This window comes from Aethalodelphis obliquidens, unplaced genomic scaffold, assembly GCF_003676395.1.
Source record: "Aethalodelphis obliquidens isolate GAN/ISIS:26980383/991018 unplaced genomic scaffold, ASM367639v1 scaffold57, whole genome shotgun sequence".
Classification (NCBI taxonomy): Eukaryota; Metazoa; Chordata; class Mammalia; order Artiodactyla; family Delphinidae; genus Aethalodelphis; species Aethalodelphis obliquidens.
The window spans coordinates 11,562,507-11,578,518 of NW_020838001.1; the positions used below are offsets into that span (position 1 = coordinate 11,562,507).

Below are 16,012 nucleotides of genomic sequence, written 5' to 3' on the forward strand. Positions count from 1 at the left end.
TGATTTTCCCAGGGGAACTACCCCCCTTTTACTTCCTGTCCATGGTGTTCAGCAAAGCTGATTCCATCTTCACCTGACTCTAAGCTGGCCCCGTCATAGCATTTTATCCCCTGAGGGTGATAAGTGGTTCATAAATGGACACATGACCCAGTTAGAACCGATGAGGACTCCATTCTGGGAGTGAGAAGACAGTGAGAAGACAGACTCTATTGGTCCTGTGGTTGCTGAGAGGGCTGGAGCCACTGGTGCCATATTGTTCCCAGGAGGAGAGGCTCACTGCTGAGGTGGAGAGAATGTACCTGGACCATCATTTAAGCCTTAGATCCAGCTGTGCCTGAAGCTGGCACTCATCCTGGTCTTTTAAATTAAGTGAGCCAAATGACTTCTCTTTTTGTTTAACCCAATTTTAGTTGGTTTCTTCTGTCACTTACAAAGGAAATGCTCCTCTCTAATACTCCACACAGTAAGCTCCTCCTTTTCACTTGAGCTAGTTTGAGTGGGTTCTGTTACTTACGATCTAAAGATGTTGGACTAAGATTAGGATTGAGTTTCTATTCTGATGACCATGCTTCTACTCCTTTCCCAGTGACTGTTGGTTCTTTTTCCTTTCTCTTTTGAGAACCTGCCTGGGAAAAAGAGAAGTGGGAGTGCCCATTCATCAAATGATTACAATTTTAATGGTAACTCTGAAGAAGGGATTGTAATCAGCCAGAAGTGAGCTGAGGATCAATGAAGGCAAGGCTGTACAGATGAGGAAGCTGAAGCTCAAACAGGTGAAGTGACTTGCCCCAAATTAGCCACGTAGTAAATCACTGATCTGGGATTTGAACCCTGATCTATATGACTTCAAAGCCTGGCCTTTAACCACCACCTGTTGCTGCTCAGCAACAAGAACACGCCCATGTACCACCACCTGCCAACATTATATGCATGGAAAGTCTCCAGGTTTATGCTCTTTGACCTGCAAATCCCATGTCAAAGTTTTATTTTAAGAACTGAAGATATGCTTCACAACTGAGAGTTGTGAGTGAAAACTGGAGACAACCTAAATGTCCCCAAATGGGGATTCGATCAAGTATGATATAATAAATTATGCTAGGAAAAGCTATATTTACATATATTACAGGGTTATGGTTAAGGTCATAGGCTCTGGAATCAGACTTTGAGTTCAGATCCTAACTCTGCTGTTTACTAACCATACACTCTTAGTTAATTTACTTGATCGCTATGAGCTTCACTTTCCTCTTCTATAAAATGGGTATAATAATAGTCCCCAACACAGAGCATTCTCAGGAAAGATTAAATGAGTTAAAACAGAGACTGCCTAGAAATATCACTGAGCGTAAGTAAATGTGGGCTCTGGAACTAGTCTCTGGGTGAGTGTTCTAGCCCTGCTGTTTACTTAACCTCTCTTCTTTCCCCATCTGTAAAATGGGCCTAAGGATAGGAATATTGTGAAAAGTGAACACATACATACAAGTAAAGTGCTTTGGACAAGGCCTGGCGTATAGCAAGGACTTAATAAATGTTAGCTGTCCTGTGGGGCAGGGTCCTGGCTCCTCCTCAAGGGATATACATAACAATGTGGTACATATCTCTGAGTTCTACAGGAACTAAGGCCCCCACCCAGGTGGAGGATGGTAGCTTCAGGCTGAGCACAAGCACTGGACCCCAGATTGGTTGGAACCAGAAGGCTGATGATTGAGATTCCTGGAACACCACCCTGTTACTTCACCACCAACCAATCAGAGGAAGGTCACACACCCTGCAGACCTCCCCTCAGATTTTGCCTATAAACACCGTTCCCTGAGAAACCATCGGGGAGTTCAGGTCTTTTGAGCACAAGCCACCTGTACTCCTTGCATGGTCCTTGCAATAAACCTTTCTCTGCTCCAAAAAATTTTTTTGAAAAATAAATGTTAGCTATTATTATTTTACCTGTTAAAGTCTTACAGAGTCACCTGTATCTACTTTTTACAAATTCTATGTGTTACTCTCAATATGATAATTGCTAATGTTCTGGAGCACTTATATGTGCCAGATACTGTGTTAAACTCTGTCCTAAGCCCACTGCCTGTTTGTTTGTTTGTTTTCCTAGATGGGCAATTCATATTTTGTTTCTCCAGTGACATATTTATAGTTGAATATAAATTAAAGGCCTCCTTGCACACCAAAGCCAGGTCCTTTGGGTGGACCTCACCTGTTTTTGTATGCCCATAGAGCTCAGATTTGTTTTCTACATTTTTTAATGGTATAAAAAAATCAAAAACTGGGAGTTCCCTTGTGCCCTAGTGGTTAGGATTCCAGACTTTCACTGCTCTGGCCCAGGTTCAATCCCTGACTGGTTAACTGAGATCCTGCAAGCCACTAGGTGAGGCCAAAAAAAAAAAAATCAAAAGCTGAACAATATTTGGTACCACATGAAAATTATATGAAATTCAAATTCCAGTGTACAAAAATAAAGTTTTGTTGGCACGCAGCCGTGCCCATTTGTTTTTTTGTTGTCTGTGGATGCTTTGGCCTCTGATGGCAGAGCTGAGCAGTTGTAGCAGAGACTGTATGGCCCTCAGAGCTTAAGATATTTACTAAGTGACTTTTACCTAAAAGTTTTGTGGACCTCTGTCTTATTTGAGTCTTATAATGTTTTTATCCCCTTTGTACTAATCCCATTTTAATCTACTATCCCATTTTTATTCCCTTTCTATTAAGGAGAAGAACGAGAGGTTATGCCACGCCCAGGGTTATGCAGCAGGAAAAGCTCGTCTTGGAACACAGGTATCCTAGCTTCTGAGTTCTGGGCCTGCCCACTGGCCTAGAATCCTCCTCGTTAGCTGTGCCTGAGACTCACCCTGGGGAACCCCCAGCCTGTGGCCCATCATCCTGGTTACAGCAGAGTCTGGTCCAGCATGAGAGACTGCAGTGTCTCCTCAGATGGCCTCACGGGGCACCTCGCCAGGCCCTTTTTCCCTCTGGAGCCCGGCCTAGCTCACACAGGCTGCTCTGTGAGGCTGTGGGCAGGAGACCTCTCTTGCCAGCTGTGTGCAGTTACCCCAGTGACATTCAATTGTTCCTAGGGGAGGAGGCCCATTTTTGGCAGCTCCTAGACCTGGATTCCAGGAAGTTCTGCCCGACTCATTTTCTGTTTGTTTCCAATCAGCAAGTCGGCCTGTATCACTTTCCACTGGGTTGTGTAAGTCCGCCTGCTGCTCTCACTCTCTCTCTCTTGCTGTCATCTTTATTTATGCCACTCTGAGCTCACTGCCAGTCAGGGAGGAATACCTGGGGCCTATAAGGGGAGGGGACAAGATGCAGGGTGCCTCAGCAGGAGTTTATTGCTGCCCAGATAAACCCAAATGGCAGCTTGACTGAGCCCCAACATTTCCAGGGATGCATGTCTTACCCTAGACAGAGGAACCCAGGCTCTCAGCCCTGAGAAGAGATCCCTGAGGTGGCAGCTCAGCCCTGCAGGTGAAGAACCCATGTCTGTGTGTACACTGATATAGCCCCTCTACCCTCTGCATGGTAGTGTGGCAGGAGCTTAGAAAACTCCAGGTTGAACACACAACCCCAGAGGCAACTGTCCAAGTACAGATTCTAGCTCTGCCACTCATTGGCTGTGTGACTTTGGGCAAATTACTGAGCTTCTCTGTGCCTCAGTTGCTATATCTGTACTATGGAGATAATAATAAAACCTCCCTTATTAGACTGTAATAAGAATTGAATCAGTTAATACATGTAAAGGACTTAGTACTATGCCTTGCACATAATAAAGGCTCAATAAATGTAAGTGATTTTGCTATGATTACAATAATAATAATTATTGCTATTCACCAGAGAGAAAAGTTCCTATTTGTGCCCAAGGAGATATGAACAGTAACATTTATTGAAGCACTGTTTTTAATAATGGTAAATTGAAAGCCATCTAAGTACCTCTCAGTAGAGAATGGCTAAACAAATCATGGTACACCCACACTGTGGATTTCTGTGCAGCAGTTAAAAAGAAAGGGGCAGATTAATATGGCCTGAGGTGTTTTCACTTCCAAAATATAGCATTCAGTGACAAAAAGCAAGAAGCTGAAGGATTTACAGACTTGAACACTGATGTAAAACACAAAAATGCAAAGCAGTGTGTGAGTAATATATATATGTAAATGCACACGGAACAATGTCTGGGACAGCACCGTCTGATACGGTTGTCACTAGCCTCACATAGCTATTTACATTTAAAGGTAAAAGTTTACTTAGTTATTTATTTTTGAATTTTACTTATTTATTTAAGTGTAAACGTTTATTTAAAATTAAATAAACAATTCAGTTTCTCAGTGGCATCAGTCACACGTCAAGGGCTCAGTAGTCACATGTGGCTAGTGGCTAGTGTATTGGACAGTGCAGATACAGCCTACCTCCATTACTGTAGAACGTTCTATCGGATGGTACTGGTCTAAATGGTTGAAAAAGCCAAACTGATAATAATGGTTAACTTGGCATGGAGGGGACAAGGATGGCAGGGTATCATTTATTCTTTTAACAGGTATCTACGGAGCACTAACTCTGTGCCAGGCACAGAGTGGTCCTTACACAGGGACCACGGCTATGAGTAAATCACTGAACTCCCTGCCCTCTTGGAGTTTTCATTCCAGTGGGTGGTATGTCAAGTGGAAACTGGTGCTTTGGTGAAAAATAGAGCAGGCTCGTGGATAAAGAATGTTGGCAGGTGGCACAGGGTGGTCATTAAAGACATGTTTTACATTCACCTGCATTTTTTAAAAAGGAGGAGACTGCCTTACTTGTGTAATTAAAAACTGATAAAAGGAAACAAAAGTACCTCAGCCCTGGAGAGAGGAAACCTGGGTTCCTGCCCCAGTTCTGTCCCTAACCCTTGCGCCCTGTGCCTAGTGGTTTCAGCTTTCTGGTCCCCCAGTTCTGTATCTCGATGCGCATTAGATGAGGGCTCTGAGGCCCCATCGACCCCTCCATCCTGTGGTTGGATGTTTGCACGAGTCTCTTCATCTGTCCAGGAAGCCCATGGATCACTGGTGTCCTTTGGAAGTGTTAACATGTAAAGACTCTGCACGAACCTGTTGCAAGAATCATAACAAACCAAGGAGGAAAAGGACAGAGAAGAGGAGGAGGACAGGATGGGGGAGTGGGGGAGAGACAGGAAAGTGGGGAGACCTCCTGCCGTCAGCAGAGGCTTGGATTTTCAGCAAACTCAGCCTGAGAGCTGCTTCTGCATAGCCAGGTTAAATTAACACAGAGTTCTTATTATAGTAGTGCAGACAGACACTTTATAATCATAGCTAATGTTTATTGAGATTGATCATGCTGCAGGCACACTTTACGTGGATTAACTCCTTTAATCCTCACTACAGCTCTATGGAGGTCAGTACAGTTTATCAACCGCATTTTACAGATGAAAAACCTGAGGTTCCAACAAACTAAATAACACCCGATTGTTAGGTGGAGAGGGATGGACTTCAACCCCAGAGGTCTTATCCACCATGCTTCAGCTCTTGTGGCTTATAGTCAACTAGAACATGAAAGAGAAGTAAAGGCTTTTGCTTGTTGAAAGCAGTCCATGCGTGTGTTCTGGGGGCATAGACCAAATGGGGATTAATTCTGATTGAGGGTGTTGGGTCTTCTTACTTCTGCCCTTGCTAGCCACTCCCCAAAAGCTAAAGGAATCTTAAGTCAGATCCTGTCCCTCTGCACAAAATCTCCCACGGCTCCCAGCTCATTCAGAGTAAAAGCCTTTCTTTGATCAGCAAGGCCTTCTGTGATGGCCCCCACCCATGTTACCTCTGACCTCGGTCCTCCTGCACCCCCCCCCCCCCGCAGCCCACTCCAGCCACACTGGCTGCCTCCCTGCTGTTCCACCTGGCAGGGTGTGTAGGCGTATTTAGCCTCAGAGAGTGGGAAAGGGAGGGGAGGTTTTCAGGGAAAAGGGGTGTGTGTTGGGGGAGAGAGGGGGGCAGGGCTCATGCAAGGGACATAAAGAAAACCAGTGACGTCCATGTTCCTGAGAAAAGAGACTGAGTGGAAAAAGGTGAAGGAGGAATGACAGGTGCCCAGAGATCAGTTCATGCAGGTCTTGGCAAATGTTAAGAATATTTGGATTCTCTCTTGAGGGCAATGGGGAGCTATGGAAAAAGGTTTGAGCAGAGGAAGGACACATTTGAATTTGCTTTTCCCCAGTTCACTCAGTCCTTCCTGGGGGCACGCTGCTGCTCATGGTTGGCTACAGGTGACCCTCAGTTTCACCTCCATCAGTAACTCAAACAATATATATATTTTAAAATTGTGTCTTTTTCCCCCTTGAGGAATGTGTTTGTGTACATGTTAATTGTTTATTTTATTTTTTTAGTGCAGTTTTAGGTTTACAACAAAATTGAAAGGAAGGTACAGAGATTTCCACATAACCTCCCCCCTCCACTGTGCATAACCTTGCCCATTGTCAATATCACTCACCAGAATGGTACATTTTTTTAAAATCAAAGATGAACCTACATGGACACATCATAATCACCCAAAGTCTACAGTTTACCTTAGGCTTGTATGTTCACGCTTGTACATTCCATGACTTTGGAGAAATGTGTAATGACCTATATACACCATCATAATATCATAAAGATTATTTTCACTGCTCTAAAACTCCTCTGCACTCCGCCTATTCATCTTTCCCCCTGCCCCCATCCCTGGCAACTACTGATCCTTATCTTGTCTCCATAGTTTTGCCTTTTCCAGAATGTCATATAACTGAGATCATACAGTATGCAGTCCTTTCAGATTTGTTTCTTTCACTTAGTAATATGCATTTAAGGTTTCCGCTTTTGGGCTTTTATGACTAATGCTGCTATGACCACTCATGTACAAGTTTTTGTGTGGACGCATATTTTCATATATTTTTTGTGTATACCTCAGAGTAAAACTTCTGGGTTATGTGTTAACTCTATGTTTAACTGCTTGAGGAACTACCAGATTGTTTTCCAAAGTGGCTGCGCCATTCTGCATTCCCACCAGCAGTGTATGAGGGTTCCAGTTTTTGGATACCTTTTTATACTTTTTGTTTTTTTCAGTCACACAACCATATGAACATATAGAGAAAGAGATGAAGAAAGGTGAGGATAGGGTGACCAGAGGGGGTTAGAGAGGATGGCTGGTTGGTACCTGATCCTTCTGTGTCCGTAGGCCTCAGTGAGGTGTTGACTTTTATTATTATTTCAGGGCGTGGCTCTTGGAAGTTTTTAAGCAGGGAAGAAGCATAAACTGATTTGCATGTGTGTATATGTATGTGCACTTTCATTGTTTCAACATTTAATTCCTAAATGAGTAATGAATGATTCATATGGTTCCCTCCCCCTGCAACAGGTAATTACTATTTTATTTTTGTATGTGTTCATTTAGAGTATCTTTTTTTTTTTTTTTTTTTTTTTTTGCGATACTCAGGCCTCTCACTGCTGTGGCCTCTCCCGTTGCGGAGCACAGGCTCCAAACGCGCAGGCTCAGCAGCCATGGCTCACGGGCCCAGCCACTCCGCAGCATGTGGGATCTTCCCAGACCGGGGCACGAAACTGTGTCCCCTGCATCGGCAGGTGGACTCCCAACCACTGCGCCACCAGGGAAGCCCCATTTAGAGTATCTTTTTGAATACATGTGCAAATACAAACATACAGTCTTGTTTTCCTACAGTTTTTATACAAGGTAGGTATCATCACACTTATTTTTTCCCATAACAATGTATTTTAGAGACTTTTCCATATCAGTACATAGAGAGCTTCATCATTCTTTTTTTTTTTTTAACTGCTGCGTCGTATTCTGTTATTTGATGGATCACAGTTTACTTTACCAGTCTCCTCTCAATGGACAATGGGTTTTTGTTTCCTTTTTTTTTTCCTATTATGGCCCATGTTTTTGTTAAATAATTTCATACAAATGTCATCTTTCACATATGCAGGGTTATTTGTAGGACAAATTCCTAGAAATGAACTTGCTGGATCAAAATGTATATGCATTTATCATTTGATAGATTTTGCCAAATTGTCCTTCAGAGAGGTTGGGCCAATTTATACCCCACCAGGAATTGAAGGTTCCTGTTGCCTCAAACTCTTATCACTCAGCATGTTATCAAGCTTCTGGAACTTTGCCAAAGTGATAGATGGACCATGGAGATTCCTATAGTTTTAATTTGCATTTCTTAGAATGAGAGAGGCTAAGCAGCTTTTCATATGTTTAACAGCCATTCGAATTTCCTTTTCTATGAACTGTATGTTTATATTCTTTGTTCATTTTTCTATTGGGTTTTGTCCATTTTTCTTATCTGTCTCTATGAGCTCTTCTTACATGAGGGAGAGTAGCTCTTTGTGGGATGAGTTGCAAGAATTTTTCTCTGGCTTGTCATTTGTGTGGTTTTTTTTGTTTGTTGTTGGCCACTTTGGGTCTTCATTGCTGCGCATGGGCTTTCTCTAGTTGAGGCGAGTATGGGGGGCTACTCTTCATTGTGGTGCACAGACCTCTCATTGAGGTGGCTTCTCTTGTTGCAGACCACGGGCTCTAGGCGTGTGGGCTTCAGTAGTTGTGGCACGCGGGCCAAGTAGTTGTGGCTTGCGGGCTCTAGAGCGCAGGCTCAGTAGTTGTGGTGCACGGGCTTAGTTGCTCCGTGGCATGTGGGATCTTCCCAGACCAGGGATCGAACCCATGTCCCCTGCATTGGCAGGGGGATTCTTAACCACTGAGCCACCAGGGATGTCCTGTCATTTGTGGGTTTTCTCTCTCTCTCTCTTTTTTTGCTGTAAGTTTTTATTTTAACATAGTCAGATTTATCAGTCCTTTATGGCTTCTGGTCATTGAATCATAATTAGAAAGCCCTCTTTCATATTTTCTTTTAGTATTTATAGTTTCATTGTTTATATGTTTTAAATTCACCCTAATGTTATCCCCCTGTATGTCTCATTTTGTAGCTTGCTGTTCTCTCACATTATTGATATATAGAGAAGCTTTAGTTCATTCATTTTAACTGTTGCATGGTATGCCATCATGTGACAAATAAAACCAGTTTTTCCCCCGTTCCCCTAATAATGGCTTTAGGTTGCCTGTAATTTTTCACTGTTACACTCTATGCTGCAATGAACACCCTTGTATATATCCCCTTATGCTCACTTGCCAGAATTTCTTTGGGGTACATATCTAGAAGTAGAATTTCTGTCAATCTCTGGATGTAAAACAGTATCTGATTCTGGTTTTAGTTTGTATTTCCCTGATTAATCCTGACACTGGGCACCTTTCCATATGTTTACGGGTTACCTCTTCTCACAGAAATGCCTTTTAAAACCCTCTAGTCCTTTTTCATTGGGGTGATTGTCTTTTGTCTTATTGATCTGTAAGAGTTCTTTATAAATTCTGGATATAATCTCTTTGTTATATTGGTTGTGAGTATCTTCTCTGGCTTGCCCTTGTCTTTTCCCTTTTCGAGGTCTTTTGTCATTGAGGGATATTCAATTTTGATGTAGTCCAATTGGTTAATCTTTTCCTTTATACTTTGTGCTTTTCGTGCTTGGTTTAGGAAATCCTTTTCTCTCCAAGGTCATAAAGATATTCTTCTGTGTGTTCTTTAATCATTTTAGAGTTAGAGGGAAAAAATTTCTTTTGAAATCGAAATGATGCCAAAGGAGACTGAGGTGCTTTTATGTTCATTGAAGGCGGGGTATGGGTTAAGAAAATGGAAGAACAGAGCTCTAACCTCTGCCCATCCTGTGGCCTCTGGCTCAGGGCAATATTACATTTGCTGTCGTATGGGCTGATTGATTATAGCCGGCTCTGGGATGTTTAGACCCTAGACTCAGACATTCTCTCACTGCCTTTGGTCAACATTCCTGATTCCTGCCTGTGACCCTGGGGCTTAGCTGCCGCCACAGCTCCTTCCTCTGACCCCCATTACTCTGCTGGGAGTCATGCTGCGGGCTCAGAGGATGGGAGGGGAGAAGCAGACACAGCTGTTTTTCCTTCCTGACACCATGACAATATCTGATTGCTCCAGGCACATGCCACAACATAATGTCCTTGGCTCACTGGCTTTCCCTGTTGCGGACATGGGCAGCCTTTCCTCCAATCAGTGGGTGATATTTGGAGCCCTGTCCGTCCCTTGGGAGTTGGGATATTTTCTCACCCCAGCAGAGAATGAACTGAGCCCAGCTCTGGAATGTCAGCGTTCTGCTCAGGAGCTAGGCTGGTAGGGGCAGCAAGTGGCTTGGAGATCAGAGTCCTCTAACCTTCCCACGGGAACGTTCCAGCAACTTCCCCATCTAGGGTCATTTTAGGATATTCCTGGGCCTCTGGCATTGTTACTTTGTAAGGCCGCATCCACATCATATTAAGCATAACAAAATGCATCCCCATGGCTCAGTAGATACAGTTAGATGCAATCGTGTGAGTTCAGAGGTAGATGACTAGCTGACCTAACATTATATTTTGTAGATGTTTTTATTAAACTTAGACTAATTTCAATTTTTGCAGTTTCCTTTTTATATTTTGGAGTCAGTATTGGTCTCAAACATCTTTATGTGCACTTGAAACATTTAGACACTCTGGGCTCTGGCCCTTGGGGTCCATTGATAGAACTGCCCATCCCACAGCTTTCCTTTGTAAGATCAGATTTGCCAAGCCCACTACAGCCCACAGAATTCCCAAGCACTTGCCAAGCACTCTCCTGTGTATTAAATAATGAACTGCTTCCAAATCCTCTTCCTGTATGTAACATCGAGGGACATTTGTAGGGATTCTTTGTCTTCTCAGCAGAATCAAGGAGTATTTGCTGGACTCCCTTCATCTGTGTAAAATCTTGGAATGTGTTCCGAACCCTCTCCTACATATAAAATCATGAGATATTTGCAGACTGCCCCTCCTCTGTGTGAAATCAAGGAATATTTACAGAATACTCTCCTATCTGTAGTATCATTAACTGCACACAGAGTTTCCTATGTTTGGTACCGTGGAATCTTTACAGAGCATTCCTGTTCTCAGTAGAATCAGGGAAATGAACACCCTCTTCCGAGTAGAATCATTAATTGTTTGTAGATCCCTCTCCAGGATCACCAACTGTTTGCAAAACACCTTGGAAAATCAAGGAAGACTCACACAGCCCTTTTTTATCTATAGAATTATGTAATATTTGTAAGTCTCTTCCTAGGTATAAAATCATAAAATGTTTACAGAGCACTCCCTGAGTATAGAATTTTAGGGTGTTTGATCAACTTTTCCTTCCTGTATATAGCATTATGAACTATTTTTGAGGAACACTCTTATATGTACAGAATCATGGAATGTTTGCAGAACCCCTTTTTGTGGCTTAAATCTTGTACTGTTTGCAGGACACCTGCTTCTATAAAATCATTGAATGTTTGCAGAGCCTCTTTGCTTATCATTATGGAATGTCTACAGAGCTTCCTCGTCTGTATAGACCCAAGGAATGTTAGCTGAACCCACTTCTTTTTTTTTTTGGCTGTGTTGCATCTTTGTTGCTGTGTGTGGGCTTTCTCTAGTTGTGGCGAGTGGGGGCTACTCTGTGTTGTGGTGCACGGGCTTCTCATTGCGGAGGCCTCTCTTGTTGTGGAGCATGGGCTCTAGGCATGCGGGCTTCAGTAGTTGCAGCACATGGGCCCTAGAGTGCACGGGCTTCAGTAGTTGCAGTGCATGGGCTCAGTAGTTGCGGCGCACGGTCTTCAGTAGTTGTGGCTCATGGCCTCTAGAGTGCAGGCTCAGTAGTTGTGGTACACGGGCTTAGTTGCTCTGCGGCATGTGGGATCTTCCTGGACCAGGGATTGAACCCGTGTCCCCTGCATTGTCAGGCGGATTCTTAACCACTGTGCCACGAGGGAAGCCCTGAACCCCCTTCTTCTGTGTAGAGTCATGGAATGTTGATTGAGCCCTGTACGGTGTAGAATCATGGAATGTTACTAAGCACACTCCTCAGTATAGAACCTGAAATACTTATTCTCTATCCCCACTTACATGTTGGAGAGAAGTAAGTGATACAAATGGTCATGGCCAGGTCATGGAGGGTCTTGAAGGTCAAATGAAGATTATGCTTTCTTCTATAAGCTATAGAGAGCCACAAAAGTTTTTGATAAGAAGAGTGACATGATGAAAATTATGTGCCAGGAAGTTTAATGTACTGAAGGAAGTAAATGGGATAAGCTGAAGGGTGGTAGCTTAAAAAGTAATTTTTCAAAACGAAGTAAAAATTAAGGTACTGATGGATTTTACTAAGTGCAATAATCTGTAGTAAATACTTTGATACAACAGAGACTCATTCTCTAGTGCAGGGGTTAGCAAACTACAACTCATGGGCCAAATCTGGCCTACTGCCTATCTTTGAAAATAAAGTTTTATTGGAACACAGCTGCATGTCTATGGCTGTTTTTGTGCTACACTAGCAGAATTAGGTGGTTGTGACAGAGATTGTATGGCCTGCAAAACTAAAAATAGTTGCTATCTGGCCCTTTACAAAAGAAGTTTACTTACCCATGCTCTAGTGGGAAAAGAAATACCTTGAAACATTTTTTAATGATTGGACTTTGAGGGGGAATTTTTTTGTTTTCTTACAGCAGACTCAGATGAATCCATAAACATCTTATTCATGCATTCGTTTAACCAATATTTGCCAAATACCTACCATGTGCCAGGCCTTGACTTAGGCACAAAGGGTGCAAAGATGAAAAAGAGACATTTTCTTGCCCTCAAGGAAATGTATAATCCAGCCATAACTGACGCATAACTTATATATTAAAAAAAACCCAGCTGTGTGACTTTGGGCAAGTTCCTTAATCCTTCTACACTTCAGTTTCTTCATCTGTGAATGAGGGTGGTGATAATACCTCCCTCAAGATGTTGCTGTAAGCCTTAAGTAAAACGCTTAGAACGGTGCCTGATGCAGCGTAAGTGCTATTTAATTGCTTGTTTTATTATATACACACGTGAAAATACACCCATATGTATGTACGTACACATAAAGCAGTGTAATTGGTGCTCTCACAGAGGTGTCTATGATTATTCTACATCAGAGAATTTTATGTCAGGATGTAGTTCAGGAAATAGAAACCACTCCAGGTACTTTAGTCAAAACAGGATTTGATACAGGATTTAGGTGCTTGTAAAGTCACCAGAAGGGGTGGAAGAGTGATCAGAGTGACCATTCTGGACTTCTCTCTCTTTTTTTTTTTTTTTTGGCCATGCTGTGTGGCATGTGGGATCTTAGTTCCTTGATCAGGGATCAAAACCGAGCCCCCTGCAGTGGAAGTGCAGAGTCCTAACCACTGGACTGCCAGGGAAGTCCCCATTTTGGACTTTTGATGTTAAGGTTCCTCCACTTTAAGGTTCTTTCTGGTCATGCTTCAGAAGTCACCAAACTGCTGCTGCTCCTGCCATCACCACTGCCACATCCTCCCGCCTCACACCCTTCAAACTGGGGACTAGACGGAGGACTCCACTGCCAATGCTCCTCCCATCTTCCAGGAATGGCTGGTCAGGGGCCACAGCCACAGGAAGAGGACCACTGCCTCCCTCCCACCCTTCAGATCTCATGCAAATGCATCTAGTTGACAGAACTTAATTTACCACTGGCCTCCTTGCTGCAAGGGAGCCTGGGGAATGTCATTTTAAGCTTTTGAGCCTCTTCCAGTAGAAGGAAAGTGAAATGGAGGTCAAGAGCACCCATCTGAGTATCCAGACCAAGAATTCTGGGAGATATCACACTGGGGAAAAATATTTGAGCTGGGTCTTAAAGGATGAAGAGAAATGAGAACCCAGGGTTTCCAGGTAGCAGAAACAGAGTATGTAAAGTCATGAAAGCATAAAAAAAGCTTGGTATGGTCCACAAACGTCTATTGTTTTTGCCTACCCAGCATCTATTCCACTGGAGTAACTGCACCTTGGTCTCCCTTTGGGGAGTCAGCCTTTCCACTATCAGTCAGGTAGTTCATATGAAGTTCCTCTTGCCCCCTGGCTCTGGGTGTAGGCATGTGACCAGGTCCAGCCAATCAGCACACTCCATTCCCTTAGTCCCTGATTGGTTCAGGGATGGCCATGTGACTGAAACCAAGCCAATGAGACTTGATCATGAACACTTTTTTTTTTTTTTTTTTGCGGTACGCTGGCCACTCAGTGTTGTGGCCTCTCTCATTGCGGAGCACAGGCTCTGGACGCGCAGGCTCAGCCGCCATGGCTCACAGGCGCAGCCGCTCCGCGGCATGTGGGATCTTCCCGGACCGGGGCAGGAACCCACGTCCCCTGCATCGGCAGGCAGACTCAACCACTGCGCCACCAGGGAAGCCCTGAACACTCTTTTTTTGGCAGGGATTCCTTAGCTGTGGGGACCACCTCCTTAGGGGGAGCAGGTGAATCTGATGAAGCCAACCCAAAGGAAAGCAGAGCTAAGATATGGAGAGAAATTGCGTGCTGATATTACATGAGCCCTTGGACTCAGCTATGCCTGAAGCCATGTAACCTTGCTTCAGGCCATTATAGTCATTTAAGGCAATAAATTTCATTTTTGTTTAAGCCAGTTTGAGTTGAAAGTCCTGACTAATACGTTATGTCGAGAGAGTAGTTTACTAGTACGAGAGCCACTACACTAAAGACTTTACAGCAGCATTATTCATAGCAGTCTCCAGCTAAAAACTGCACAAATGCCTGATAACAGTTGACTGGAAAATAAAATGTGGTATAGTCACACAATGGAATACTATTCAGCAATTAAAATGAGTGACTTACAACTTCACTCCTCAATATGACTGAATCTCACAAACATAATGCTGAACAAAAGAAGTCAGACATAAAAGAATATATGATTCTATTTGTACAAAGTGAGTGCCAGTGATGTGCTGCTTCTTTTTTATGTGAGTGCTTGTTAAATGGGTATATTCAATTCTAAATATTCAGTGAGCTATACACTTGTGATATGTGTATGTTTCTGTATGTATGTTATACTTCAATTAAAAATAAAACAAAACAGAAAAAGTTCAGCAGGTAGAAAACTTGGTGTGTGTGTGGGGGGGGTGGGGGGTGGGGCGGAAAGAATGGCAGGCTAGGACTAGATGGATCCAGGACTCAAGTTATGTCTTCAGGACTCGATTTCTCTTTGTTGCTTGCATCAGTTTCTTTCCATGTGCCGGCTTCATCCCCAGACTCCACATGTGGATAAAATGGCTGCCATTGCGTCAGCCTCACAACCTTTCATATTTATATCTAGCATGAAAGAGAAAGTTGGCTTCTCCAAAAGCACAAATTTAAATGTTTGGGAATTGAGTCTCATTGGCTCTGACTGGTCTACCCAACCCTGAATCAATTACTATTACCAGAGGAATACAATGTTCTGACTCGCCAGGCTGGCTCACCTAACAAGTCTGGAGGCAGAAATGGAGTCAACAACCTCAGAGAACCCCACAGACTGAAAGCAGAGGAGGAGGAAATTGGAACTATTGCAGAAGTGAGTGGAAGTTAAATATCTAAAAAAGTCCAATAAATATCTGGTACCTATACTTCTTCTCCTCCTCCTCTTCTTTCTTTTCTTAGCATTTTGAGAAATGCCTGGCACCCACTTTGGTAGATATAAATACTTGCTGAATGAGAGAATCACTTCCATCAGTTGATACTCCCTAGGAGCCACCTGGTCATGCCCTAGGCCTTCCTGTCCAGGATAGAAAAGATAGTGTCAGAATTTAGAAAAGGGATATAAATCAGTCTTTTGACTGCAAAGCCATAGGTCTCTGTAGAATCAATGCTCTTGAAGGTCTTTTGCTAACTTTTTATGCCAGTTCCTCATATCTTACTCTCTTTCTTCGGAGGGGCTTCGTGGCAGAGGGACAGAGCCCTGGAAAAGTCTCATCATTAGCAGCCATGGTTGAGGCAGGAAGTCCTTGTTCACTGCTGCAGAGAGTGTAAATTGGCACACCCATTTCAGAGAACAATTGGGAAACAGTCAGTTAAACAGAAGATGTGCATATCCTACTGCTCAGCAAAT

General features: G+C 43.3%; 1 protein-coding gene across 1 annotated transcript in view; it reads left to right on the forward strand.

Moving 5' to 3' along the window:
• Positions 1-621: 621 nt before the first annotated feature.
• B4GALT5 (beta-1,4-galactosyltransferase 5) overlaps positions 622-16,012 on the forward strand; it is a 101,792-nt gene continuing 86,401 nt past the window's right edge. The window contains exons 1-2 of the mRNA XM_027087043.1: positions 622-773; positions 2,710-2,775. Of these exons, the coding sequence (XP_026942844.1) occupies positions 2,727-2,775 (49 nt within the window). The 5' untranslated portion in view covers positions 622-773; positions 2,710-2,726. The remainder of the gene's footprint in view (positions 774-2,709; positions 2,776-16,012) is intronic.